Source organism: Betta splendens, chromosome 19 (genome assembly GCF_900634795.4).
Source record: "Betta splendens chromosome 19, fBetSpl5.4, whole genome shotgun sequence".
Lineage (NCBI taxonomy): Eukaryota > Metazoa > Chordata > Actinopteri > Anabantiformes > Osphronemidae > Betta > Betta splendens.
Window position 1 is genome coordinate 7,695,503 of NC_040898.2, and position 26,845 is coordinate 7,722,347.

The 26,845-nt window shown below is 48.0% G+C and overlaps 4 protein-coding genes across 17 annotated transcripts in view; 2 read left to right on the top strand and 2 right to left on the bottom strand.

The window, feature by feature from the left end:
• LOC114846374 (RNA binding protein fox-1 homolog 3) overlaps nucleotides 1–6,833 on the bottom strand; it is a 161,322-nt gene extending 154,489 nt beyond the window's left edge. Inside the window, exons 1-2 of one of the 5 annotated variants that reach the window (XM_055504752.1) lie at nucleotides 6,652–6,829; nucleotides 6,304–6,533 (exon numbers count right to left, since the gene is read on the bottom strand). In XM_055504752.1, coding sequence (XP_055360727.1) covers nucleotides 6,304–6,350 — 47 coding nt within the window. In that variant the 5' untranslated portion in view covers nucleotides 6,351–6,533; nucleotides 6,652–6,829. Of the gene's footprint in view, nucleotides 1–5,272; nucleotides 5,450–6,303; nucleotides 6,534–6,651 lie in introns of those variants that run through there. The other 4 variants (XM_055504748.1, XM_055504747.1, XM_055504746.1 and 1 more) reach the window with 4 other exon arrangements.
• LOC114858710 (NACHT, LRR and PYD domains-containing protein 12-like) overlaps nucleotides 1–26,845 on the top strand; it is a 351,989-nt gene that overhangs the window by 279,274 nt on the left and 45,870 nt on the right. The gene's annotated exons all lie outside the window — the stretch shown is intronic.
• On the top strand, nucleotides 14,633–22,204 carry zgc:171971 (uncharacterized protein LOC569690 homolog). Of its 2 annotated transcripts, none has more exons than XM_029135279.3 (9): nucleotides 14,633–14,766; nucleotides 19,160–19,935; nucleotides 20,063–20,109; nucleotides 20,184–20,338; nucleotides 20,437–20,561; nucleotides 20,712–20,811; nucleotides 20,898–21,142; nucleotides 21,228–21,380; nucleotides 21,468–22,204. In XM_029135279.3, the coding sequence occupies exons 2-9, from the start codon at nucleotides 19,744–19,746 to the stop codon at nucleotides 21,603–21,605; spliced, it is 1,155 nt and encodes a 384-aa protein (XP_028991112.1). In that variant the 5' UTR covers nucleotides 14,633–14,766; nucleotides 19,160–19,743; the 3' UTR covers nucleotides 21,606–22,204. The 2 variants fall into 2 exon arrangements, with proteins under 2 accessions (XP_028991112.1, XP_028991113.1); XM_029135280.3 differs by having other exon boundaries at nucleotides 21,231–21,380.
• On the bottom strand, nucleotides 22,206–25,197 carry tfam (transcription factor A, mitochondrial). Its single transcript, XM_029135286.3, has 7 exons — nucleotides 24,931–25,197; nucleotides 24,442–24,584; nucleotides 24,197–24,267; nucleotides 23,925–24,074; nucleotides 23,688–23,783; nucleotides 23,423–23,479; nucleotides 22,206–23,337 (listed from the first exon to the last, which is right to left on the bottom strand). Exons 1-7 carry the CDS (start codon nucleotides 25,014–25,016, stop codon nucleotides 23,053–23,055), a joined length of 888 nt encoding a protein of 295 aa, XP_028991119.1. The 5' UTR covers nucleotides 25,017–25,197; the 3' UTR covers nucleotides 22,206–23,052.

The window sequence follows — 26,845 nt, forward strand, 5'->3', positions numbered from 1 at the left end:
AGATGAAAAACAAAAACGCAATAATCCTCTAAATGAAGAGTGGGCCACATAAAAGCTCTGACACACAACAAAGAGGGACTGTGACCAATAAAATCTCACCTCTAAGCACCGTGGTGTCACAGCAGACGCGCCAACGGGGGCACGGCATGATTAAACTGAACCAACCATATTGATTTTATCCATTTGCATCCCTGCTCGTCGTCTCCTCCGTCCTCACCTCCGCGCGCCCAACTATTTCTACTTTCTTTTATATAAGCGAGGTCAGCGGTTCTTTCCCATAGCTGTCAACTCTCGGGCCCTTTACAGCGGTCTTACGACCCCCCACCCTCCTTCCTCCAGACTTCATCTCTTCCACTCGCTCTCTCGCTCCGCTGTCAGACGCACCAAGGGTGATTGGAGGTGAGCCCGTTGATGAGGAGGGGGGGGGTGGAGGTACAGAGGGGCAGGAGGGAGAGGAAAGGAGCTGATACTAGAACAGCCTTTATGGACAATGACAGGCCGGAGCTTAATAAATGTGAGGATCTGAGAGGAAGAGGGAAAATACAAGCGCAGTAGCAGGGGAGACAACAAGACCGTGCTCTGCCGCTGCTGCTGTTATTTTTAGGCATCATGTTAAGTGGTTACTTTCTCTGTTTCCAAAGATTTCAGGTCAGCACTTCATTTCAAAAGTGAAATGCTCTTGTCAAAAGCCAGCACTGGTGACTGGCCGGATGGGCAGGTGAAGCGCTTCCCTATGATCACGGAGCTCCATTACGTCGCTGTCCATGGTGCTGAACTCAGACGCCTGACCCACATACCCTCGCCCCTTCTACGAAGCTCTGGTGAAGTTCTAATCTCTTGTCATATTGTTTATGTCTGAGCTCTTCCTATACTCAAGGCTACAGTACAAATGTTTGGTATCCATTCCTGCTCCAACTCATTCTCTCTCTCTCTCTCTCTCCCTCTCTCTCTCTCTCTCTCTCTCTCTCTCTCTCTCTCTCTCTCGCTCTCTCTCTCCGTCTGGGGTAACATTATCAGTCCCCGCTCGCCCTAAGCCCCGTTTCTGGCTTTCTCCCTGCCAGCCCAGATCCCACCCAGCCCCTTCTCTGTCTCTCCTCTCCTCATTGCAGTCTGGTGCCAAGCCTTTTTCACAAGCTAATACCACTTCACCCTTTTTTTACCCTCCTCCTCCTCCCTCCCCGGGGACTCGCATTCAATCGCGCTATCTTCCCACAGCAGGCCTGTCAAATACCCTGCCACTGAGCGAGGCAAATCGGTCTGGGGAGGGTGGAGGGGTGGAGGGGTTGGGGCAGCGATGGATGGAAGGGAGAAAAAAAAAACGGGGATGAATGGAAAGAACGAGACGACGGCGGATGGTGAAAAGTGGATGTACCGCCATAATGTGACGGTGGAGAAAGAGGGCGGATGGAAGGCAACAATAGGTACAGAGGAAGAAGGCAAGAGACAAAAGGGATGAATCCATGTTTTGATAATTAAAACACTGAAGGAAGTTGGAGATGAGAGCAGATTCATGTCATTCTTTCGACAAAGCAGCGTTTTTTCCCCTCCACCTTTCCTACCACTGGTTTTGTCATCGTGCCCGGTTTGGGGGAACCATAATCTGTCTATTGTGTGTCTGCCTCTGTCTGAACCAAAGCCGTTTCTCCCTTCGCTTTGTTTACATCTTCCTCTGTCGCACGTCCGCCTCCTCCACAACCGTCGGCCTTCCTCCTCTCTGGCAGCTCCACCCTCATCCTTCCTCACCCGGCGTCCCCCTTATTCCACTAAGTCTTGCCTCTCCCCCTTCATCTCCAAACTATCCCACATCCAACATCAGTATCAGATACTGATGTTTAGATGGATTGTAGCATTAGCGTTTGGATTTGTAGCAACTTTAGCTTGTTTCAATGACAACTATTTGCTGTAAAAGCTGCAGACTTTGTTTGTTTTCTTCCGTTGGGTTGTCGCAGAGACTCCTTCGCGCTTTTTTCCATTTTTACATACGGCGCTGCACAATTTTCTGATTAGAGAATTGTTTTTGAAGATGTACCGCGCTGCTACCGAGTCAGCGTCTTTCCCCGTCGCCTCCTCCTCACGCCGCTGTTCCTCGAAGACGTCTCCTCCCGCTCTCTCCACGTTTCATCTTCAGCCCAACTACTCCGTCTCTACCCCCCCCCCCCCCACCCCCCACCCACACACCCACCTCTCTCATCCTTCTCCTCGGGAGTTTCTGTTGCAGGATGTTTTAACATACAAAAGCTCCTAGATGTTGGAGGGCACGAGTCAAAGGGAAGCGTCGCGGCTCTGGCCTCGGGGCTGCAGCTACAAACCTAAAAATGTATAGAAGCGCTGCAGATTGATGAAACCGGGAGGTGAGTGTGTTGTGTGAGGTAGGTGGGATGAAGGAAGTCAATGGGTGTGTAGCATTGCAGGGGGTCTGTAGCCACCAGGAGAAAAAAAAAGATGAGTGTTTTATAAAGTCAAGGGAAATTCATTGATCCCCTCCCCTGTGTTTGTGTGTGTGTGTTCTGCGGCAGCAACAGATTTATTGGTGCGTGTCCAGGCTACAGCGTGCAGACATAAATAAGGTTGAGGGGAGAAAGCTCTCCATAGAACATAATCAAGTGGATCCTTTAGAGTGCCATTCATCACACATACACACTGAGAAAGGTCAGTACCTCTAACATCAACCATCATGGCTGCAGCGCCCGACTCCACTCACAGTAAATCCTCCAAACATCTGAGTAGCCAAATATGAGGCAGCAATGATGTTACACACTCACATGTTTAAGTTTTAGGACTTTGCATTAAAAAAATTGGTAAAAAGATGATTCCTGGCGTGTGCTAAATAAAAGCGCTTCACACGTTTCCCGCAGAAAAGATTCCTCCCGCTGTAAAAGTTAAACAGCCGAAGGAGCCTGCGTGTCCTTGAAAGTGGCCTCCGAGCGTCAGCATTCTCGGCTTTTAGATTGAGATTTCATTTGCAAAAAAAAAAAAAAAAAGCCCCTCTGTTCTTCCTGACGGGCGGAAACCTAGCGTGGAGAGAAAGGACGTGCTGTGTGTGAACTGGAAACAAAGCGGGAGCGCCAGGATCCACGCAGGACACGGTCAAACTCACCCCAGGTCCAGAAATACAGTGGCTGTGGGTGTTGCAGCGACGCCTTGCACAACTCTTTGTACTGAATATAACTATAATACAGTTATTTAAACAATGAAAATGTCAAACATGAATTAACATCAGTGATATAGCCAAAGGGCAGGTAGACAGACTTAATCAGAAGCCGGCGAGTTTGCTCATGATTTATTACACAGCAGCGCTTCCGGCAGTGCTGCAGTGATTCTCCTAGTTTCCGTCTGTATTAAAAGGAATAAGCAGCCTGATACATCCCACATTAAGTCATGATGGGACGCATTACAGTAAACAAACACAGGTCTGGTGCAGCTGAACCCGAATCAAAACCGCTGCTGACCCCCAGTGTGTCATGCAATTCTGGGGATGTTTCCGTCGAAAGCGCTGGCAAAGCAAAGTGGCGCCGGAGGACGGAGAGAATGGAGGATGAGTGTTTGCTGTGATCTGCAGAAACACCTGTTTGTTTAAAAAAAAAAAAAAAAAAAAAACCTCTGGGCCGCTCGCTACAAAACCTCTCTGAATGCATATTAACGGTTCACAGAGCTGTTAAAGCCCTTGTTCACATGCAAATCCCAGACTTGGTCCGTGGTGAAAGCCTCTGCTGCTGCTGTGTAGTCTTCACACACACACACACACACACACACACGCACAAACACACACACGCACACACACACACGACTTCACTGTATTCAACACCCATGTCTGTCGCGCTCGTTTTTTTTGTGTGCGAGTCCCATTCTTGTTGTAGCGGAGGGATTAGGCCTCGGGAGAAAGGACTTATCTGTGCTGTCAGTGCGGCGGCAACAAACGCGCGCACGCCGGTGTGCGACAGTCACTTTGAAAGCAACAAAGGCGCAGCTTGTAGGTGCAACGGGCGACAATGTCGATCCAGTTCATTGTGGGGCAGGATAACAGCTGGGCGTAAAAGGATTAAGCAGCGTGTGAACTGCTGTACCGGTCCCATCAGAGATGCAGAGGCCATTTAAAATAAAAAATCACCAAAAGCTGCAGAAACTTTTTGAGCGTAATAAATTAGAAAAACGGCTGAAAAGCAGCGTTTAACGCCCCCCAATGAACTGTGGGAGTTATTTGGATGATGATGTGGTTTAGTCTCTTTGGTTCATAACAGTGAACGTTAATGCGGCACTTAGGCCACAAAGCAGCATTTAAACGGCGCCCCGACTTTTGCGGCTGAACTTTGCGGGAGCTGCCGCCTCCTCCTCCCGACGCGCCGCGGTCCGCCGCCGCTGCGCGCCGAGCGGCTCCTTTGATGTGTGCGCAAAGTGTCACCCGCTAAATCCTCATTGGGAGGGTAAATCCCAACAAAAGCCAGAGATATCCTCCTCTCGACACTTCCCTGGAGAGCCCGGCAGCCCTCAACCGAGATTCCTTGATCCTCCAGGAAAACACCCTCCTTGACACACGCGCACGCACACACACACACACACACACACACACACACACACACACACACACACACACACACACACACACACACACACAGACACACACACACACTTAGTCTGTGCTGATACTCAGGGAAATAATTCGCCTGCTGCTTTGATTTAAAGAAGGCACACACTGTTCTCCAGCTGGAAATACACTCTCTAAATACCGGGGACGTGTTTTTTTCAGTGTAGGACATGCTGTAACACTTGTGACAGTAAATCCTTCCTGTTTGAACAGGAAGTGTCCGACATATTTTGACCGAGGACCGAAGCTCCTTTGATTTTGCCTTTGTTGCGACAAAACGCCTCCGAAGACTCGCAGAAAGGAAGAAGAACAATTACTGAGTTACGGCTTTGGGAAAAAAAAGGAAGAGATGAGAGCAGTTATCATAATCCCTATTTTTAGGAACTTATCATAATCCTTCTCTTCACTTCTCTCGCTGCCTCCACAGTAATTCCTCCTCTGCGCTGCCCTCAGCATCAACACCGCACCTTTTAATAAGCCCCCGGTGCTCGGCTCCCTCCCGAGAGGAGCGGACGCACATGAAAACGAAATAGGCAGAGACAATTACTTCACACACAGCATGTGCGAATATGTAACACACACACACACAAACACACACACACACACACACACACACACACACACACACACACACACACACACACACACACACACACACACAGCTCAGAGTTACAGACCTCCAACTCTTACCTTCGTTTAAGACGTGACACACTTTTGATTGCTTACGCAACGCACACACACACACACTCGCGCGCACACACGCTCGGGAGCACGCGGCTCCTCGTCGCGCAGCTTCGCTCTGAGGAGACCGACGAGCATCCGGTCGGCAGCGCGCGAGTGCCGCTGAGCGCCCGCTTCAGCTGGGAAGCAGCGCGAGGGGAGACGCATGTATATACAGTAAAGTGCAGTACTCACGGTGGTCAGGAGCGTTCCTCTCTCTCTCTCTCTGTCCGCTCACTGCTGCTTCTGGACGCCTCTCGCTCTCTCTCTCTCCCCCCTTGCTCTCTGCCCGTCGGTCCCTCCGCGCTGCGACTGCGATCACTACTTTGGAGGCAGGCGTGCCACGGCAAACACACACACACACACACACGCGCGCGCGCGCACCCCACGCTGTTATACTGCTCTGCTGAACGAACTGCTCCGAGCAAGACACTGAGAGTGAGGGAGGGGAGAGGGGGGAGAGATGGAGGAGGAGGAGGAGGAGGAGGGGGAGGGGGAGGGTATTAGAGAGAGGGGAGCGACGGCGCGCGAGGGATGCGCTCGGCGTCGCCTCAGCGGGCGTGCTACAGTTGGGAAGAGCCAGCGACTGAATGGAAACACGCTCCAGTGTTGACGCTCCTTGATGGATGCAGCTATTAAGTGGCAGCACGAATCCTGGGCTGAGTATGAAAACTCTCACTTCATGTTAGAAAGGGATGAAGAGCAGATTAAATAGGTGCGTGTGTGCGTGTGTGTGTGTTTGTGTGTGTGTGTGTGTGCGTGTGTGTGTGTGTGTTTGTGTGTGTGTGTGTGTGTGTGTGTGTGTGTGTGTGTGTGTACTGTACACTATGTCACCGCTCTGTGGAGTTTAACAGGCAATTAGGAGCTGATTGCTCCACCTAGAGTCCAAATCAACAATAGGAAAGCTGCACGTGACCTCACGGGCGTTTAATAGAAGGTCTGATCCATTTAAAACAAACGATGACACGCAGGAAAGACCAACACAATGAGTTGTAGCTCACAATGCAGTCAGTAGATGTGAATCATCAGTCAGATGATTCGTTTTCATATTCAGCGCATTCTGCTCCTGACTTCCTGGTGTCGGGCTAATTACTGGGAGCGCTTCCTCTCCCCGCTGATTCCTCTGCTGTCGTGTCTCTCGTGCGTCTTCTCAGGGACTCCCCTCTGCGTTGGTACAGTCCAACGCGTCCGTCCTACTTAACCGGCCGCTCGGTCCTCGGGTTCAGCAGACCTGAGGACCATAGAGCAGGATGTGATGTCACAGTCAGCTGGAGGCTGCAGGACAGACACCTGCATGGAGTCTAATCAATGGAAACGCTCCTAAAACCTGCAAATAGCACCTCTCTCACCTCACCTCTGGTGTCCTGAATGTCAGTGGATGTTGTTCAGCTTCCAGTGATGAATCCACTGTACGCGAAACCAGCCGGCGCTGACGCTGTCAAACCCGTTAATGAGGCCGGCGCCCCCTTTAAAGCAGCGCGTTTGAACCTGAAGCCAAAACTCGCAAAGCGACTGACATCACACCCACCCAGCCCCAACGCTGCGCCGATGATGAAGAGTTAAAGCCGTCCCGACGTCTTGGTGTCTCCCTTTCATTCCCCCCCCCCCTCCATCTTCCTACCGCTCTGTCATTCAGCCCCCACAGCAGAGGGTCATGGGACTTTGTGGGTGGCATCTGTAAATAGATAATCATCTCCCCTGGCAAAACAGACAGAAAAACAAACGCACACCCTCGCATTGCACTAGGCAAGATCGTGCCCCCCCCCCAACACACACACACAAACACACACACACACGCACACGCACACACGCACACACGCACACACACACACACACACACACACACACACACACGCTCTCTTCAAACAGGTTCTCTCTCTCCTGGATTAGTAAATAGGAGAATAACAGAGTGATAAGTAGGCAGGGGGTTTGCAGTGTAACTGGCAGAAGCAGCACTACAAACACACACAGCTAAATAATGAAGCCCCATTTATTATTACTGCACATGGAACAAGCTGAGAGCTGTTTGAAGTGCCCCGGCTCCCCCTTCATCTCCTCTCTCCCTCTGTCTGTCTCTCTCCTCCTTCAACTCCGTCCTTCACGCGCTCCGTTCGGGTCCATCTCTTATTTATCCCGCGTCTTCCTCGTTCCCGTTCCCTCTTCATTGTCCCCCCCGTCCGTCTCTGGGATAATGATGATTTCTCTGTCTTCTGCTCGTGTTTCTCCCCTCTTCCCGCTAGGCTGGGCCGACCGGTGCCGCGCTTCAAGCCGGGCCCTCGCCCTCCACGCGTGTAGCATGTAGCGTGTAGCATGTAGCGTGTAGCGTGTAGCATGTAGCGTGTAGCGTGTAGCATGTAGCGTGTAGCATGTAGCGTGTAGCGTGTAGCATGTAGCTCAGAACGGCCGTCGAGACGAGGCCCTGGCCCGGAAGCGAGGCCGCGCTGGTGCCGGAGAGCGTCCGGAGGCAGCAGCGCAGCCTTTGTCCCGCACATGCGCCTTTGTTAAGGGCTAATTAGTAACCTTGTGTTTACATGACCTAGAAATAGAAATAGGTGTTCTCCAGCAGAACTCCACCTGGGGAAATCAGGTTCCTCTAATCCTCGGGCCTCATTAAGGAAAACAGGCTTCCTGTTGACACGACACTTAAGTAATCAGCTTGCTTGAGAAACAGACCGCCGGCCGACGCGTCCACTGTACGAGCCTCTGCGTTCCGCGAGGTTCTCCTTTTCATTGGGGTTCTTTTGTTTCCCTTTGGAACTTTGTAAAACTTTCTGAATCATCGACTGGAGGTCTCACATAGATATTAATTGCTGTAATCTGTCACACCTCTTGGTGCAGGTTTCTCCCCTACCTCGGCCTATAGCTCTTTGCTAATGATAATCACTTCCTGCAATAAGAGGGATATTTTCTCATGATATTCCCATTGTCTCCTGCTTCCATGGGAATGATGCCCCCCCCCACCCTCCACACACACACACACACACAGTTCATACACACATGCAGGCATATGGCTGATTCAGAGCAAACAGAACTAATTGAAAGGCGGATGGCATATTCATTATTCATGATTTGGGCCTTTGTGATCGCTTGCATTTATTTACCGGCTCTATTTGATGTGCTGCTATTTGCATGGCTCTCCCGGAATTCACGGCTACTAATCGCCACAGCTATTTACATGCGGTGCCCGTTAGGATGCAGGTACGGCGGGACCTCGCACGCGACCGGTCGTGGAAGGAGGCAGCTTTTTTTGAGCAGCGGCTCCGTATTAAAAGTAGTTCACTTCCAGGCGTCGTGGGAACAAATAATGAGGGCCCCGACGCGCACGCGACGGGAAGTCTGGAGATCGAGCGCTCATGTTTGTGCGGCCGAGACAATTATTCAGCAGCTTGGAGACTCAGACTGGGAGCCGGTGTCGACTTGAAGAGGATCTAATGGTAAGGTCCCTGACAGACCCCCCCCCCCCCCATCCCTCTACACACACACCCACAAACCCGCTCTCCGACTCTCTCACTGTCAAATTTTAAAAACGTATTTATTGCCTCTGCAGCGGCGGCGGCAAATGACCTGAAATTGATGAAGAACGCTCGCGAGCACTCGATCTTCCGCGTGTCCGTCATCTGGGAGCTATCAAAGCGGTGTCATTTAGGAGGAATGCGACACGGAGGCGTCGTTTATAATCGGAAAAATAATCACAAAACATTCGGCCCCGGGGGGCGTTGGGGGGTGCGATGCGCGATTTAGCTGTGCCACCAATCTTTCATGTTGCCCCTCTGCCTGTCAGTCGCAGTACCTGTTCTCACTCACATCTGGGAGCTATCAGGGACTAATTAGCAGCTAATCAATGTTTAATTAAAATGGGGCTGTTAATTAAAATGAGCGGTGGAGGGGTTTGGGACACTTTTGTTCTCCCTCTGACGCCTCAGGTATTGTAGGGGAACGGGGCTGCTCTGGGGAGAGCTGCCAAAGCAGAACTCGGGCAACTTCGGAGAAAGGGCTCGAAGAGCCGGCGAAGGAAAATTGAATTGAAAGTCTCAGATCCGACTGATGAGTATTGAATTGTGCAGCCGGAGCACCCGGAGGTGCCGTTGCCTTCTGTTGCATTCAGGGATGAAGGACTTCATCTTAGTCACTAAATGTGTGGGAGCCTTAAACTCGGGGTAAGAAAATGGTGAGGTTTCCTTCTGGGGGCCATTAATCCCCGCTCGTACAGGACAGATGGCCTTTTGACTTGTTTTTAGTGGGTTTGATTGAACACCGGCTTCTGCTGTCTTGTTTTCAGTAGAACAAATGAGATTCGGCGTGAGTAACCACCAGCAGTGGCCTCTCCTTCAAAATAATGTGTTCTTTTATTCTCTGCTGGGGAAAATGGAAGTTTGGTGAAAGTAGAAGAACCTGTACAATCAAGCTGAGGGCTGGAGTTTTCCTTATTGAGACCAGGCGATGGTTCACAACACGTAAATTACAAAACTTCATTTGAGGATCAGGGGGGAAATTTTACAACATTGACTGGAAATGCAACGTACTGCACGGTTACTGTCCATTCAAGACCAGCCTGTGCCGTCTGTTTCCAGCCGGAGCAGAGAGCAGGAACTGCGCCGGGTTCTGCCCCTCGCTCGGGTCTGATAGAAGTGGAGGAGGCAGAGTGAGGCACTCAACGCGGGGAATCACATCACAAACTTGTATTGATCTGTGTTCCTACACTGTGTTTGTTGAGAAAAGATAGAGTAGAGAGTTAATGAGTGTTGGGGGCGAGCGAGGGGACGCGCAACTCAAATAAGGGGTGTGTGTGTGTGTGTGTGTGTGTGTGTGTGTGTGTGTGTGTGTGTGTGTGTGTGTGTGTGTGTGTGTGTGTGTGTGTGTGTGTGTGTGAGGACTTGAATTCCAGCTGAACAACTGAAACTGATCTCATCATAAATACTGCAGATCTCACTGGAACGTTATTGCAAAGCGACATAGTAGAGGTGTGTGCGTCTTGGTCGCACACACGCCTGCATACACTCTACGCTCCCGTCCTCTCTCTGCGGGTTAATTTCTCCCAGGGATCAACTGTGATTACGGGCCCAGCGGCGCGGAGCGCCGCGGCGAGATGGGCAGCGGAAAGATCGATTTCGGTTTTTTACCAACTTAATTCAACGTGGGCTATTTAAACTGGCAGGGCAGGGAGAGATGAGATTGTATTTGCCGGGCGCCCCCGCGAGAGCGGCGGCGGCGGGCGGGTGGAGGGGGGACGGTTTACAAGGAGTCCCATTTAGGCGCTCCGCACACGGATCTGGGTTATCAGACGGAATTAGCTGCCATCGATCGCTCCATATTTACTCAGATCGCGTCGTTTGGGTCTCTACTAAAAGTCTTAACAGGTTATTGACGCCCACTGGCTCAGTGTGGATGCCACAAGCCCCACTCAACCCCACACATACACACACATGCACTCGCTGCTTAGTGTCCTTAATGTCTTAGGTCTCATTCTCATATAAACTCCACACTTTCTCTGGGGGCTCAAGTTTTACCTGTGAAGGTGCAGCCTCTCTAGTGGTTCTGTTCTTTCCTGCCACCCTCATCTTAGATCCTTTATCTTGGAACCACTGTGCCTGGTTCCACCATCATCTGGGTCGGTGAAGCAGAGGAATCCGAGCCCCGGCATTTCTCCCACTCCCGATCCAATCGTGGACCGGAGGAAAGTTTTCGGCTGCAGACGAGCCCCCTCCCCGCCGCTCCCCCAGCCTTATGACTGCCTGTGCTCGGCCCACACTGCCTTGGGGAAGGCTGCGGTTTCTTTCAGCAACGAGGAAAAACAATCTACGGAGAGGTCTCCTGCTGCAGGCTTGATTTATCTGTCCTCGGGGTTTTTCCTTTGCGTCAAAGAAGGATGGTATTGAATTCCACTGCTTGAATGACATTACGGAGTTATTGTTGGAGTTCCTCCAGGACATCGTACAAAGCTGGGCTGGTGGGTGGTATAAGCTGAAGTAAGTGAGATGCAATGATGAAGAGCCAGGGGATGGACTATGCAAAAATTTCCTTTCTCACAGACTGTATAGAAGGAGGAGAATCGTTCTGACTTTGTGCATTTTGATTTAATTCCTTTGCCTGATGTGACGTTTCACTTCTGTTTTCCCCTGGTCTGTTGTCTTAGGGATTAGAGAAGTGACAGCAGTAGCAGATGAAACCCACAATTATACAATCTCAACACACACTTACGTCGGCTGCTTGCACTCCTGGCAGCGCCGGCGTAAAGCTGCATAAAGATTTGGTGGGAAGTCAGTTAGGCTCCAAAGGGTTCCAGATATGACCCTTCAAAACCATAGAGAAACCTACAAGTTGACATCATTGAATGAAAGATGATCATTAATTATAATCACAGACCCCTCAAGAGAAAAATAGTTTGGTTTAAAGAGCAGATGGTGAATAAGCATGCATGATTTTTTCTACCTTTATTATTATTATTATTATTATTATTATTATTATTATTATTATTATTATTATTATTATTATTATTATTATTATTATTATTATTATTATTATTATTATTATTATTATTGTTAATAATAATTTATAGGAAGAAAACACTTCCTCTGACGTCTCTTGTGAAGAGACACATTATTTTACAGGTAACGGGTAAGTGACCTCAATAACTAACAACTTATAAATCTATAATCTCAGATCTATAAATTCAACCCCATTTGTGTATATTCATGAAGCATAACAATAAAAGCTTGGAGGAACAACCTGACGTTGATGTACCCGCATTAACATTTCTTCCCATCAACAATCTTCAATAAACTCCGCAAAGAGCAATTAAAGAACGCTCCCATGATGATTTTTCATCTCTGCTTATGCAAACATTAATAGCGCGGAAGTGCCGGGGTTATTGAAGACCAAGGGTCGGGCATAAATCCTGGCGCGGAGATAATAAGTGAAATTAGACCCGATCCATTCATCTCAATGATCCCCATCTCCAGCCGTGATGGATCACTGCTAGATCCCTCGTTGGCCAATCATAAATCACTACAGCAGGCCTCAGCCAACCAAGGCTGGCTCAGTGACGTTAATTAGGCGAGCTGGTTAACTGGCTTATGGGGGAAAACTCAGCTCGAGCCACGTGGGCGGGTTTCAAGCTTCCTGAGCAGCCTTTGCTTCCAGGAAGTATTTTTTTCTGGATACAGAAAGAAAGAAATGGAACAGAAGCACAACAAGCGTCGTATTCGTTTTACTTTCCTCCCCAACACCCACGGCCCCTTCAAGGTCGCCCCCCCACCGGGTCTTCAGCCCTCTCGCTCCCACTGGTACTTGCTCAGCAAAGCGACAAGACTTGTGCAGGGTGACATACAACCCCCCCCCCATACTTTACCACCCGCCCACTGTACAAATGTTCCCGTGTCCATTACAGATGACGTGTCCGGTAACGAGCGCAGTGTCTGACCTCTGTGATCTAATGAGCTGTGTGTCACCATTAAATGTGTCCCCGGTGCCCTGCTCAGGGCCAGCGTGGCGCTGAGGGAAAGATCCTGGCTAATGGAATTCATAGCGTGCTGCGGAGCTGCTGTGGCCGAGCCCTCGTCACCGGCTCCTCGCACATCATAAAGTCAGTTGGGGGGTTTTGTGTTTAATGCAATTACCGCCGAGCATATTTTATCTGTGTTCTCCAATTCAGCGGGATCCATCTGTCCCCGCCTCTAGTCCTCCCCGATCTTCTACCAACGGAACCTGAAGTACTGAGTCAGAAATTAAGTCTGTGCTCAAATATGACCCTTCTCATTTCAGATTCCAGCTTCTCGTTGAGTCCCAGTCGCACTTCTACTGTATCTGCTCCAGAAATTAGACAATTTATCTCCCTTCGTTCAGAACTAATCGGTTTTTCGCCCGGCGCTGGTTAATAAGGCAAAACAATGGAGATGGAAGAAAACAAACAGCCTCACGCTTTTACTTTGCGCTGTACTTTCGCCTCTGCAGTCAGAGTTCACAGAGAATGGATCGCACCCAAACTACACTGGACAAAGTGTCCAAAGACAAAACTGGACAACTTTAATACATATTTTTTTCTGATTTAAACTGCATGACCTCATCTTATCAAAAGTTTTCCATCATTTGAAACAAACATGATGATCGTTTCTGGTCCTTGTGTTTAAAGGACTATCTACATAACACTCCCAGTCCCGGATCCGTGATGGATAAGACGCCGACGGGATCTGTTGGACACACAAGCAGGTCTGGAGCCGGACGACCCCTCTCCACACAGCAAACTTTATCATAAGTCGCCTTTAATGGGAAACCCAATGACAAGCTCAAGGAGAAGCAGTGGCACCCGCGAAAAAACAATTTACGGCCCCGAAGACCAAAAGACAGAGGGGGGAATAAAAGACAACACAGAAGAAAGAAGGAAAGTCGCTCGAGTGTTGTCAGCGACCGGCGTCATTTGAAATAGTTACTGAGAGTTTCATTTCTGTGAGGTGGGACTCCGGACAACCTTGAGAGAGGGGCCGAGGCTGTTCTGAGAGTAGTAACATCGGCAGGCTGGGTGAGGGGGGGGGGGGGGTGCTGCTTCTCGCTTCCGTCAGACAATGCTGACGGTTTTTGTCCCTTGACAGACATGTGTAATGATAAGTTTGAAAACTTTCAGAGACCTGGAGAAAAAAAGCCACCAATGACCTCACTGCAATAAGTTACAGATTACTTCATCTTTACTTTACTTGTCCAACACCCCCCATCCAGAGGCTGATGGATTTGTCCTGAGTCACAGGTGATGAGAGATGAAAATTAATTTGGTAGAGGAACCAGGAAGTGGGAGTGGAAAGTGAATGAGGGGCGTGGCCAATGTAAACGAGGGGGTTAATAACAAAAACAAAACTAAGGTGAAAAGTTTTTTTTACTGTTTGTTTCTTTAAAAAACAACTAAGACATGTACAAAGATATACAGAGAAACACAAAGGCACAAATGTGGCAATAAAATGAGATGCCCACACAAATGAGGACAATACTAATAAATAATCATAAATGTTTTAGCTGCCTAATGATATGGATTCTATTATCTGGAGGCGTCGTGGCCCCTGTGCAGAGCTGTTGGTCCACGCATGCAGCATGATCTGACTTCAAGGTGATAATCCCACACCCCCCGACTGCTACTGCAACTATTTTAACCTTGATTTTAAATTGCACGGATGCATTAATAGTACTATAAACTATAAAATGCATGATATGTGCATGATTCAACAACACACTGCACCTTGCGTGAAGCCAAATGCTGAGGGGAAGCTGGAACCTGACAGATCGCTGCCTGAGGCAACGAACAGGTCCGTAACCTTCCCTTCTCTGTCTTTCTTCCTCTCTGGGTTTGTCTGAGGCGTCTTTGCCCTTCGTTTCTGTTACGTCGGCAACGTCTGGAAAGAAACACCTTCTGGAGGGATTCTTTGGCGCAGAATAAAAAGATGTAGGAGGACACGGACTCGCACGGGACCATGGAATTATGGGTAAGCTCGACACGGATGGAGTTAAGTTGTGGAGGAGTCCAGCGGCACAGGAGAGAGAGGAGGACTGGAAGATGAGGCGCGGGGTGATCGAGGGGGTCGCGTGTGAAGCCTCGCTGTCTGTTTTAATATTCCCAGCAGAAAGAGAAACAGACAGAAAATCAATCGTTTCATTTTTCTGTGATATGAAGGAGTTAGACAGAGGGCTGAGCTTTCTGCTTCTCCCTCTACCACCCTGAAAATCATTTCATCTCTCATCCGAACAATGCGGAGACAGAGAGTGTGTCTGGGGGAACGGCCAGGAGAGGAATGAGAATGCAGGGTGAAAGCAGCGCCTCCTCCCTCCTCGGCCTCGACACCCATCTCATCCAGACGCTTCCTCGTGCAACCACTACTTCCTTAAAAACACGCGGTCTGCCCGTTCTCCACAGCTCCAAGAGTTGTTGCTTTGTGCTGCAGCAATGTGGGAGTTTATGATATTAACACTGAGTCCCTCACTAAACTGAGCATCTCCGTGATCCCGCTGCCTATAAGCCAGTCCTGCAGCCGTCCACCCGTCCTTTAACTGATCAAACCCGGAGACACTGGTGGCTTTGGAGTCTGATTGCCTGTCTGTCTCTGAGGTCCAATCCACTATCAGGTTTGGTGGTGCCACTCAGAAACCTCTCTCACACACACACACACACACACACACGCACACGCACACACACACACACACACACACACACACACACACACACACACGCACACACACACACACACACACACACACGCACTGGGACACGCTGACATGCACATGGACACGCGGAGCCAGACACTCTGTCACACTGCGATGCATACATGCATTTGCTCTCGCTCAGGGGGCGCCGAAAAATGCAAATGCGGCTGTTACAGTGACGCACACATGTTACACACACACACGCACGCACACTCACACTGAGACATTTAATGAAAAGGCGGATTCCTGGGAGTCTCTGGTTAGAGTTTAATCTCTCTCTCAGATCAATCTCAGTAGATTGCAGGGGAGCTCTGAGGCTCACATCTCCACTCAGTATAGAGACCAGACCGAGGGGCTGCAAGCGTGGGGGGGGGGTGAACAGGCAGATCCAGGGAAGGAGGAAGACGGGGCTCGTTAAACACGGGGCCAAACGACAATCTGTTTAACCCCGCGCACACTCAACAAACATTCATAAACTCCAGAGAGCTCCGAGCGCAGGCGTTGATCTCGTCCTGAACCGAAGGTGGTCCGTTCCCACAGGGGGAGAGGGGGGAAAAACAACAGTGCGTTGCAACGCTCCTTGACACGTACGTGTTGATCCCTCAACTCTCCCGACGTGAGCGCACTGTCAAATCCTTCGCGGGGACCCGTTAAGCCGCGCTCATCAAGCCCCACGGACGGACGGCAATCAGTCCCTGTCAACGGGGCCTTCATTCATTAAAGCAGCGATGACTGAGGGGCTTTACTGTTCTATCAAAGCGGCAGAGCTGGCAGGTACGTGACCCCTTCCTCAACCTTTCTCCCTCTCGTTAACACGCGCACACACCCACTATGTGGGTTCAGCTGCTGCTTGTAAATGAAACCAGACTTAACCATGTGCTGACCCCTCATTAATCTGACTGGGCCGGTGTGGCTGCTCAACCTTGATTCACGGACAGACTTCCGTCTATCAATCACACGCCTGTCGCCTCTGAACACGACGGCTCGGCCTGTAAAATGTAGGAAGACCCAGATATAAATATCCCAATATCATTTTAAAGTCCTCAGCTTTTGCTGTCTTGTTGTGTGTTTGCAGCTCGTTCCGTGGGTCCAAAGACTCCACAAACGAGAAAGCAGCCAATCTGTCTGAGAGGGTTTTATAAAATTCATTTTACAATGTCCTAATTCATTGAATTTATATTTATTTCAACTGTTCCATTGTCTGTGAATGACCCAAGGCAGGTGGGACCTTCAGGTAATCTGCTCTGTTGAGGTTCTGCAGTCAAACTGAAGTTTTAAAACATAACCACAGGGGCAAATGAGCGAAATCTGATTAATGAGGCATTTTCACAAGAGTTTGTGGGACAAACAATCATAGAGCCATAAAACTTTGCTAAATGACACCGCAGGACACACGCGAGGACCATTCGTCACCAAAGAGCGGAATAAACTGAAGCTTCATCAAACAAAAGCAGGCAGAAATGAGAAACGCAGAACGGAGGAGAGACGGAATGTGACAGGGATGAAGAAAACAGAGATGGTACCAGAGGAGAGGAGAGGGCAGGATTAGGTGCGTGTCAGGGTGAAGCGATGGCACACGGGCCCTCATCCATCACGGAGCCAACGGGAGGGAAGTCCTGCTGTCCGACCGTCCACCGCCGACGGTAAACAGAGTCTGGGACGAGGACGGAGGCTCAAAAAGACACGACCCGGGACCGTGTCTGCGCCGCAACGGGCCGAGCAAATCACACAAACAGCCCACACTGTCCGCTAATGAGGCGAAGGGGTGACGCTGTCACACACACACACACACACACACACACACACACACACACACACACACACACACACACACACACACACACACACACACACACACACACACACACACACCGCTTCATGTACATCTAAAAACATAATCCAAGGCACTAAAGAGCAGGTTTTTGGATTGTAAACCTGAGAAGAAAAGAGAAAATGAGACTATATAACTTGATTCATTAGCTTTATTAAATATAAACAGTAAATTCCCTAAGACAATCCAATAGTTTGACCCTGTGGCTGTGAAGCAGAGGCCGCTTCAACTCTGAACTCTGCTTAAAAGCGCTCTTAACCTGGATTAATGCGCGCCGCGTTTATCTGCATCTGGTCTGATTTGTTTGCTCGGCTGTGCGCGAGCGGGGAGCATGTAGATGAGTTTTCTCCAGCGCTGTAGGGGAATGGGCTGCGGTTGGCTGGCCTGACTGCAGACTGCGCTGTGGAAAAGAACGACTTTTTAAATTACCCATACATCACTGTCACTGCGGCACAGAGCGGGGCGACGGGGCACACGCATGCATGTACTGTATGTACACACACACGCACGCACACACACACACACACACACACACACACACACACACGCACGCACGCACGCACGGCGTCACCCGCCTCCTCCTCACTCAACAATCCCATGTTTACAGACATGGGAAAATACTGATGATTACATATTAAATATGAAAATGATGGAGATGCTGGAGACGCCAACATTAGAAGTGAATCTGACAGAATGATGACAATCTACAAAGGAGTTTCGCTCTCTGCTCCTCTTTAGACTCCTTCCTCTTCCTCCTTCGTCTCCTCCTCGTCTAACAGGCTGGTAGTTTAACTGCTCGTGGCAAAAAGCATATGTGTTTGCAGGAAGACAGCAGCTCCGGTTTGGCGCTGGGTCACACTATAGCCTTGCTCTCTCTTATTCGTTCGAATTGTCTCCAGCTGTTTGAAGCATGTGGAGTCTGGTTCATAAAGTTACATACGTCTTTGTTAGTGGTAATAACAAAAAACAAAAGAAACTCAGGAAATGGCTCAATTAATTATCTTCTCCATAAACTCTGCTGGTGGTCTCCTCCTATAGATCAGACATTAACTGTGAACCCGGTTGCCTCAGGACCAGATCCAGGGGGGGGGGGGCAGAAGCCTCCCACTGTCTGGTTACATGAAATACAGGAATACATAACAATAAATCAGGGAAACAGACATGTTTTGAGATTAGATGCAACACTAAACTAGCTGACATCAGCTGTTTCTCTGCTGTTTTCCTCACTGCTGTTTGATATGGAGATGCTGTTTTTGCTGCCAATTGGAGCCAGTTTCTCTCCACAAAAATGTTCTGAAAGCTTTAATTACTCGCAAACCATATCTGTTGAAAATGTCCTCAAGTGTATGAAGAGAGGTTCAACTTATTTATTTTATATTTAAAAAAAAAAACACTTCTATGTGGCTGGTACTGTCACACACTTTGCCCAGACCCTCATCCCAGGTTTTATTCGCTACTTATACAACATGATTTATATCAGTGATGTGATGATTTTAACGAGAATAATTCTTCAGTAATGGCGCAAACCTTCATAATGCTAAGTGCAATTACGTCGCCACCTGCTGGAACTTTAAAGTACCGCTAATAAGAAACGCGTTCATGTTCATGACAGTTCATGCAATTGATTAAGTAAAAAAAAAAAATCACAACAAATGCAAAAGCGTGTAAAATGCTTTACCTTTTTATACCACTGTGCTTCGAAAATGGCAATAATATTGCTTGAGGCTAATAAAGTATAACTGGGGGAAGGAGACGTCACAAAGGCCTGACCTTCTTTCATCAAAAGGTTTATGGACTGTTGAGAGAACTGATGGCTTTCAAGTAAATTTACTGTATTCCTTCTGCAGATGACGCGAGTGTGATGGAGCGGGGAAGTGTCAGGCAGCAGCGCAACAGCGCCCTCTAGAGGCCGTGTCCATACAACAACAATAGCGGCGCGGTGCGGAAGAAGACGCGCCAGTTCAACTGCGCACCTGAAACAGGCGGTAAAAGGAACCTACTGGACCCTGAAACGTCTGAATGGGTGCATGCGTTGTGCAAACAAGGAGGAACCGCCACTGTGCTGCGACCAAGACGAAGAAACAAACCGATCACTATTGAGGTTCCCTTTATGCTGTGCTGCTTTCTAAACGGCGCAACTGGGTTTATATGGCGAGTAGTCGCAACATGGACAGTAACAATGTGAAGTGGTCAGCTGTTCATGAACCTGTGCTCGCCTCAGACTGTCATCCGTGGGCGTTTAAGTGAGGGAGCGGTCCTTTGAGCTGGACACAAAGAAAGAAGCGGACCAGCGCAAAACCGGAATTGGAAACGCTTTGCTTTCAAAATAAAAGCGCACGATGAGCGCAAACCGTGACGCGATCGTGTTGCGGGCGCAGTAGAGAAGCAGGTGGTAGCGGCCGGTGGTGGACGGAGGCCCTGACAGCGCAGAATGACAGACGCTGGCGACGCAGCGGCGGCTCCCGGCTCGTTCCGCCAAAGCAGCGGGGCCGCGTCGAGTTTGACTGCGGGCGTAGCACTTCCGGGCCGCGTCAGGGGATTGCCTTCCCCAGCCCCATCCGGAAGACTGACGTCACTCAGGACCAGAGACCTGACACTGGGAGGAGCCTTCAAAAAGCCGAAGGTGATAATAGTTAGTAGTATCACTACTTAAAACAGCATTATGGTCTGGACTTGTTTGTGAGTAAATATGAGTGAAAGCTCTCAATAATTAAATCTTCTGTTTCTCAATGTCGTCTGTTTTTCTAAAGAAAACATTTGAGCCAAATGTCCATGCTGTGAGGAAGAGCAAAGATGAGTGAGTGATCGGTTTCCTAATGAGAGCATAGATAACGTATGGACTGTTTGTTACCATGAGTGATCTGTCCCCAGGTTAAAGGAGGAGATCCACGTGGCTCCCAAAAAGGAGAGAAGGGCGAGAGAGGAGAGGAGGAGGGAGAACAGAGGGAGGAGGAAAGCGAGGCCTCAGACCATTCAGTCCCACTCCATCTTTGAGCAGGGCCCTGCCGACACGGCGCACAGAACAGGTGCACATCATCGGTCTTCAGTTCTGCTGGAGCGTCGCCCACCAGACATCACACATCACCCAGTAGCGCTTCCCCTCACGGTCGACCTCTCTGTTCAGGCTGGCGTGGTGCTGCAGACCTCCACGACGCCGCCGCCTCGTCTTCGTGTAGGCTGGTGAAGAAGGAGAGGAAACGCTCAGAGGAGGATGAAGATGAAATACTCACGAAACTACAGAGGGATGACGTGAGTAGGGTTTAAAGGTGTATATGAGAAAGAATAAAATGGGGGAGAGTCCTGAATGCACACGCAAACGCCTATTTTTAGAAGACAACTGTCCTTTTTCTTATAATAATAATAACCATTCTGAACTCATTTTATAATTTGCATTTGCAGTTCATAGATGATCCGGGTCTGAGGAACGATGCCAAGCTGAAACCCATCCAGCTGCCTCTGTGTCAGTCTCACAGCTTCAGCAAGACTCTGATCCCGACATGTGAGAACCAGCATGTCTTTTTTAGCGGAGATCCATATGTGAAATCAAACGGAGGCGTCATGTGTTTGTGGCCGTCGTGTTGGCAGGTCCAGAGAATCCAGCAGGCCGCGGCAGCAGCAGCGCGGGGCCGTCCAAACCGGAGCAGCCGTACCTGGCAGAGCTGCTGCAGCAGCTCCGGCTCTCCGGCGGAGAGGAGCTCTTCTTCATGCAGCTGCCCGACTGCATGCCGCTCAGAGCACATGCGCCGGCCGGACACGCCGCCGCTGCAGAGAAACCCGCCAAGAAGGAAGCCAAGTCCGAGTACAAGAGGCCTGCAGGTCTGCAAACACAGGTTAGTGCATGTTTTCCCATCATACTTAACTCTTTGCACCTTTAAACCGCTTGCTAGCATGTTGTCTGTCTGTGACCCTCCATAGCAGACTGCTGCGAAGGAGGACTCCCCTGTGCTCTCACAGTTCCCTGATGGATTTCTGGGTAAGATGCAGATTAGGAAGTCAGGAAAGATGGAGCTGAAGCTGGGTGACATCGTAATGGACGTCTGTGAGGGAGCAGCGTTCTCCTTCCTCCAGGTAAAATAACAAATTTTCAGTGTTGCTACGCTGCAGAACTGAAAATCTGTCAGTAAATCAAGTTCTGACATTTTCCATACTTTGCAGCAACTGGTGTCTGTGCGTCTGTCTGACGGGCAGAAGGGAGACATGATGGTCCTGGGGAACGTCCACCACAAACTGGTCTTATCTCCTGACTTCCAGGCTTTGCTGAGACAAGCTACAACGCAGCAGCAAGGACCCTGACAGTGTCGCATGCACATCAGCGCACAGCAGCTTAGAGCTTCCTAAGGCAGCTGGCTTTGTTGTTTATAATGTGAGAGCTTTGAAGGACTCACTGGAACGTGACCAAACTCTCAGGCTCAGACGGTTGGAGACTGGATGTCCACCTTCATATCCACACCAGCAGACCAGCCAGACTGACTCAGAGCTCCAGACCTCCTCAGCACCAGCAAAATACAGCGCAAGCTACATGTTGATCAAGGTCAGAGGTCACAGACATTAGGCATGTTTAAGACGAGCAGGTTCTGCTGATTTGATCACTGGTGTTAGTTTTCTATCCAACTCTACTGTGACGTCGATTTTAGAGGCAGGAGCTGCAGGTGCAGTTCACCCAGCGCATATTAATATTCATTTTTATATTAACTAGAAATCAGATACTAAAATTATACTGGTTTGTTGATGAGCCTAGACCTGGAAAATACTCCTTAGTTTCTGTGATGTTAAATTCAGGTGCAGTATTTAGATCTTTAACTAAAACAGTCAATATATAGTATTGTATGTTCTTATTGTGATTTCCATGTGTTACAGTTTTAAGGAAGCATTAAAAGTCATTTTGTAGAAAAGTGTGTGTAAATGTTTATTCAGCAAATGTACAGTACAAAGAAAACTATAATCGAAACATGGCAGCACTACATACAGTGTACAAGCAACGATAAAAGCATGTTGTGGTTAGCAGTTGGGAGTCCACTGTTAAAGCGCAGAAAAACCTGGACCTCAGGATTAACAGACAGAATTCCCTTTAACAAAGGACACTTGCATCACATGTCTTCATAGAGATGTCAGAATCCAGTCTTAACACATTGGACATCTGAGGACAGCAACTCTTCATGAGATTTAAACAATTATATAGATGAAGGTTTAGAAAAAGTGAATTGCCACGGGGACCTTGCTTCATTTGAAATTGTTGAAAAAAGAAAAAGAATTTCACAGTTTAAACCTGCAACTGTGTGAACCTATGCTACACTAACAATTGCAATGAAACAATATTCAGTCAGGCTGCACAGTAATTCGTATGCTGTGCATCCTTAATGTTGAGCTTGTTTCGATGTGCAGCCAGCAGCACTCTTCTCAGAGTGGAGCTTAATATGAGGTGCCCAACAGCTAAAACCTCAGGTGATGTACTGGATGCTTTTATTCTAGATATTTGTTATGAAATATTAAACCAACAAATTAGTCTGTCACCATTTGTGTGGAGGGGCAGAATAAGCTCACGTTCTACACATTACACACCTCTGGTGTATGTTTACTGAGGTACAGGCTTTACTGGGCTGCTTGAATGCTTCAAAATGTTTGCCTTGCTGAAACTTTTTAGACAACCGTGACTTTTCAAAGTCAAGCAGGGCTGGATCTTTTAAACTCCTACCTTCAGTTGCCATGAACACAGTGTTTATTCTAGACTCATACACACGTTCTATGCCTTCTTGGTCGTCCTGACAGCTTTTGTGCTGCTGCTTTTCGCTGCCTTTTGTGATGTTTTGGACTTTGCTGTAGCAGGGGCTTTTTTCACTGTTTTAACTGCAGCCTTCTTCGTTCTCTTCTTGGCCACTTGAGATTTCGGTTTCTTGATTTCTCTCTTTGTGGACAGGGTCTGCTGTCGAATCAGGTCGTCTCGCCCAATCTCTGCCATGTGGTCCTCCCATGATTTCATCTCATTCTTATAGCGGATCTTATCATCCTCTGCCAGCTGTGTGTAGACCTGACAGGTGGAATAAACATAGGGACATCTAAATAAAGGCCTTTTAAAAATATACATGATGAATACATAATGACTGGTGGCCAACCTGTTTTTGGTGGTCGAACAGATTACGCCAGTCCTCAAGAAGTGATTTCATCTTTGCCTGAATGAACATTAACAATAATACCAGCAACATCAGGTGTCATGTTAATGAGATATGATAATTATCCAAGAAATCACAGAATCCAGCAATTTAAAGCAAACTATTCTATACAGTGAACAGCAATTTAAAGCAAACTATTCTAAACAGTGAGCAGCACATACCAGGAAAACGTTTGTCAGAATAATGCTTTAATTATGTGGTTACTGACCGGCAAGGTGGTTCCTCTGGCCTCTTCAAAGTGCTCTGACATGAAGATGTTAAATGGAGAACGAGGACGTTTGGGCTTTCCCAAGTTGGTTAGCTCCTGGATCACACACACACACAAGTACATTGCAAAGAACAAACAAGAACACTTAACAAGGTCAGACAGCTCAATAATTTAATATGTTTTTAAATAATTGTATTATGTATTTCTAAGCCCAGAGAAATGACAGAACGCTCTTACTCTCTTTTTACGAATAGACATCCTCCTGGCCAATCTCTGTTTCTTGTCCAGTACTTGTTGCTGGATTTGTGCTGGGGTCAGTTGAGCTTGGTAGTTTTGGAGGTCTACCTTAAATTGCTCCCTGGCACGGAGAGAGGCCTCCTCGAATGGCTACAAAAACAAAAGACAATACATTGCTGTATTTGTATTCTACAGCTGAAATCGCTCAAGACTACTATTAAAAGCCAGCATAGGCTGAAGAAAGTCCTACAGAGTCTTACTGATGAAAATACCTGTTTCTGTTCTGGGCTCATTGTTCTCCATTGCTGGGCGATCTTTCTGACAATATCCACTGCTCTGATGTCTAAAAACAAAAATTGAGTTAATCCCTGACAACAGAAATACAAAGTCCTGAACCTAGGATAGTAACACATCTGAAATAAGACTGCACATTTTAATGAGATTAATTAATCACAATTCATTAATTACATGCTTTTCTGTTGATATTTGTGGTGAACTTTCTGAAAACAGAGTTTACCTGGGTTTTGTTTGATCAAGTCTGGCTTCTGTTGCCTAACATATCTCATGTATCCATTCAGAGGTCTCTTTGGAGGGCCACTGGTCAGCGAGGTCAGACATTTCACTGGGACGGCATATACTGTAGGGAGGATACTGGCACACCTGCAGCAAAAATATGTACGGGTTACAGTCACTGTAACCAGTCCAGTTAGTCCAGTCAGACTAATAGAGAAAATACTTCCTGGTGTTTCAGACGTGATCACAATATTTCACAGTACTATAAAACCCGCATAGCATTTAACCTCACAATAAAGAATCCGCACCTGTGTGCATGTCATTTATACCGACACCAGTTCGGTACGCGTTTGAAATAGCACGCGGTCTTTTCTAACAGCAAACAGCTTAACTTTTAGGCTTACAGTCAAATTTAACAAAAAGCAAAAATGTATGCACTAACTCGCGCTCACTTCACCGAACTAACGCGGTAAAGTAACATTAGGTTAGCTACCTTGCCAGAGAACCTGTGCAGGACAAGACGCTGAACGACTTAGCCAACAAGCTAACACTTGCAGTCATTAAGCTGAGCGGAGCCATGTCGGTGCTAGTGAACACAAAAAACAATCAAATAAACTAATTAACAATATGAGTAGAGTCCCACAAAACCAGCGTCTGACTGTTTTAATGTATTAGACGTTTTATTAAAGCAGAGCCTCTTCCCCTCCTCCTTGTTGACATGTAGGAGTTGCAAAAGGCGCTTTCAGCTTATCGTGGTGGATTATGGGAAAATGTTGCCTGCTTCCGTTTCCGCTTGGCTTGAACTCGTCCGATGAATCAATTATTAAAGTTCATCCACCGAGTTCATGTTTTTGTGTAGCATTGTCCTTTTTCACACATCACATAACAAACAGTGTAGCATTGTCACACATGTAAAAACGGAGAAACATTTTTTACACATAGACAAGCAGGTAGATCCTGTTTACAACTGTAGCCGGCAGAGGGCGCCACTGTCACGTGTGGTGTTAGAAACCACAATTACCACAAATCTTAGTCTACACTTCAATTGTTTTGCTATGAAAGAATCATTTATCAGCGCCACAGTACTGTGGGCAGTTTATTTAATGTCTCACCACATTTCTATAAGGCCCTGAAAAATAATATTAATAACAATGATTAAGTTATTTTAACTTAATCATCAACTTACTGTAACTCCATTCTACACCATGATTCATTCTTCCTGCCAAATGTGTTTATCTATGTTTTTGTGCTAAAACCAACAGAGAAAACTCATAAGGGACGCGTCTCAGCAAGCCCCTAAAGGGGGGCACACTTTCTCTCTTCCTCTTTCTCACACACCCACATACACCCACTCACACACGCACACTCACATACACACACCCTTTCATCTCAGGTAACACGCAGACAAGCAGGCCTCAGTTTTTGAGGCTTAGGTACTGTCTGTCTGACACTTTGACCTACAGAGTACTGGCCCCTTTCCTTTTCACCCTCTACACATCAGACTTCAGACACAACACGGACAGTTGTGTTCTGTAGAAGTTGCTGATGACTCTGCGATTAAGGAGACTGAGTCTTTTGGAGTGAGGGGGCCACTCCTGAAGACCTTCTATGACTCTGTGGTGGCATCAGCCATCCTGTACGTGTGGTCTGCTGGGGCAGCAGCATCACAGTGAGGGACAGGAAGAGACTGGACAGGGTCATCAAGAAGTCCAGCTCTGTCCTGGGCTGCACTCTGGACACGGTGCAGGAGGTGGGTGAGAGAAGGGTCCTAGATAAACTCACATCCATCCTGGACCAGGACTCTCACCCACTGGAGGACTCACTGTCTGCTCTGGAGCAGCTTCAGTAGCAGACTGATCCACCCTCGCTGTGTGAAGGAGAGATGTACAATCAGAACTGCTAACTACCTCCCACTACATTCACTCACCCACTGCATCAGTGGTTACGTAGAAATCTCCTCTGTACAATATTTGTGCAAATTTGTGCATTATTATATATCTGTTCTATATTTACACAATGTGCAACAATTCTTCTGTGCAACATTTGTGCAAACCGGTACAAGATTCATATCTATTGCTGTGCAATAACCCTTTCAATGACCTCATACTCACTGTGCCTGTACTGTACTGCGTTGTACTGTGCCAACACAAAGTGTCTTTTTAACTGTTTTTGATTATGTCACTGTATTCCTCTGCCCTGTACTTGCTGTTGTGTGAAGTAAGTAATTTCCCCGCTATGGGACTATAAAATAATTTTCTTATTCATCTTAAACACAGTACCACACGGGTTCTGATGACTCAAGAAAAGAGAAGAATCCAAAGGTCTGTCAAATTTATTTCTGCAGTTACACCCTTGGCACCCCGGGGGTGGAGAGACACAGCCAATGCACACGAGATGTCCATTGAAGA

Excerpts from the sequence above, each read along its gene's own strand:
- tfam (XM_029135286.3), bottom strand. The coding sequence starts at position 25,016 with ATGGCTCCGCTCAGCTTAATGACTGCAAGTGTTAGCTTGTTGGCTAAG. Across the intron at positions 24,075-24,196 it reads TGAGCCCAGAACAGAAACAG|CCATTCGAGGAGGCCTCTCT; the intron begins GTATTTTCATCA and ends TTGTTTTTGTAG. Across the intron at positions 23,784-23,924 it reads TGTCTATTCGTAAAAAGAGA|GAGCTAACCAACTTGGGAAA; the intron begins GTAAGAGCGTTC and ends TGTGTGATCCAG.
- zgc:171971 (XM_029135279.3), top strand. The coding sequence starts at position 19,744 with ATGACAGACGCTGGCGACGCAGCGGCGGCTCCCGGCTCGTTCCGCCAA. Across the intron at positions 20,562-20,711 it reads CGAAACTACAGAGGGATGAC|TTCATAGATGATCCGGGTCT; the intron begins GTGAGTAGGGTT and ends TTGCATTTGCAG. Across the intron at positions 21,381-21,467 it reads CAGCGTTCTCCTTCCTCCAG|CAACTGGTGTCTGTGCGTCT; the intron begins GTAAAATAACAA and ends CATACTTTGCAG.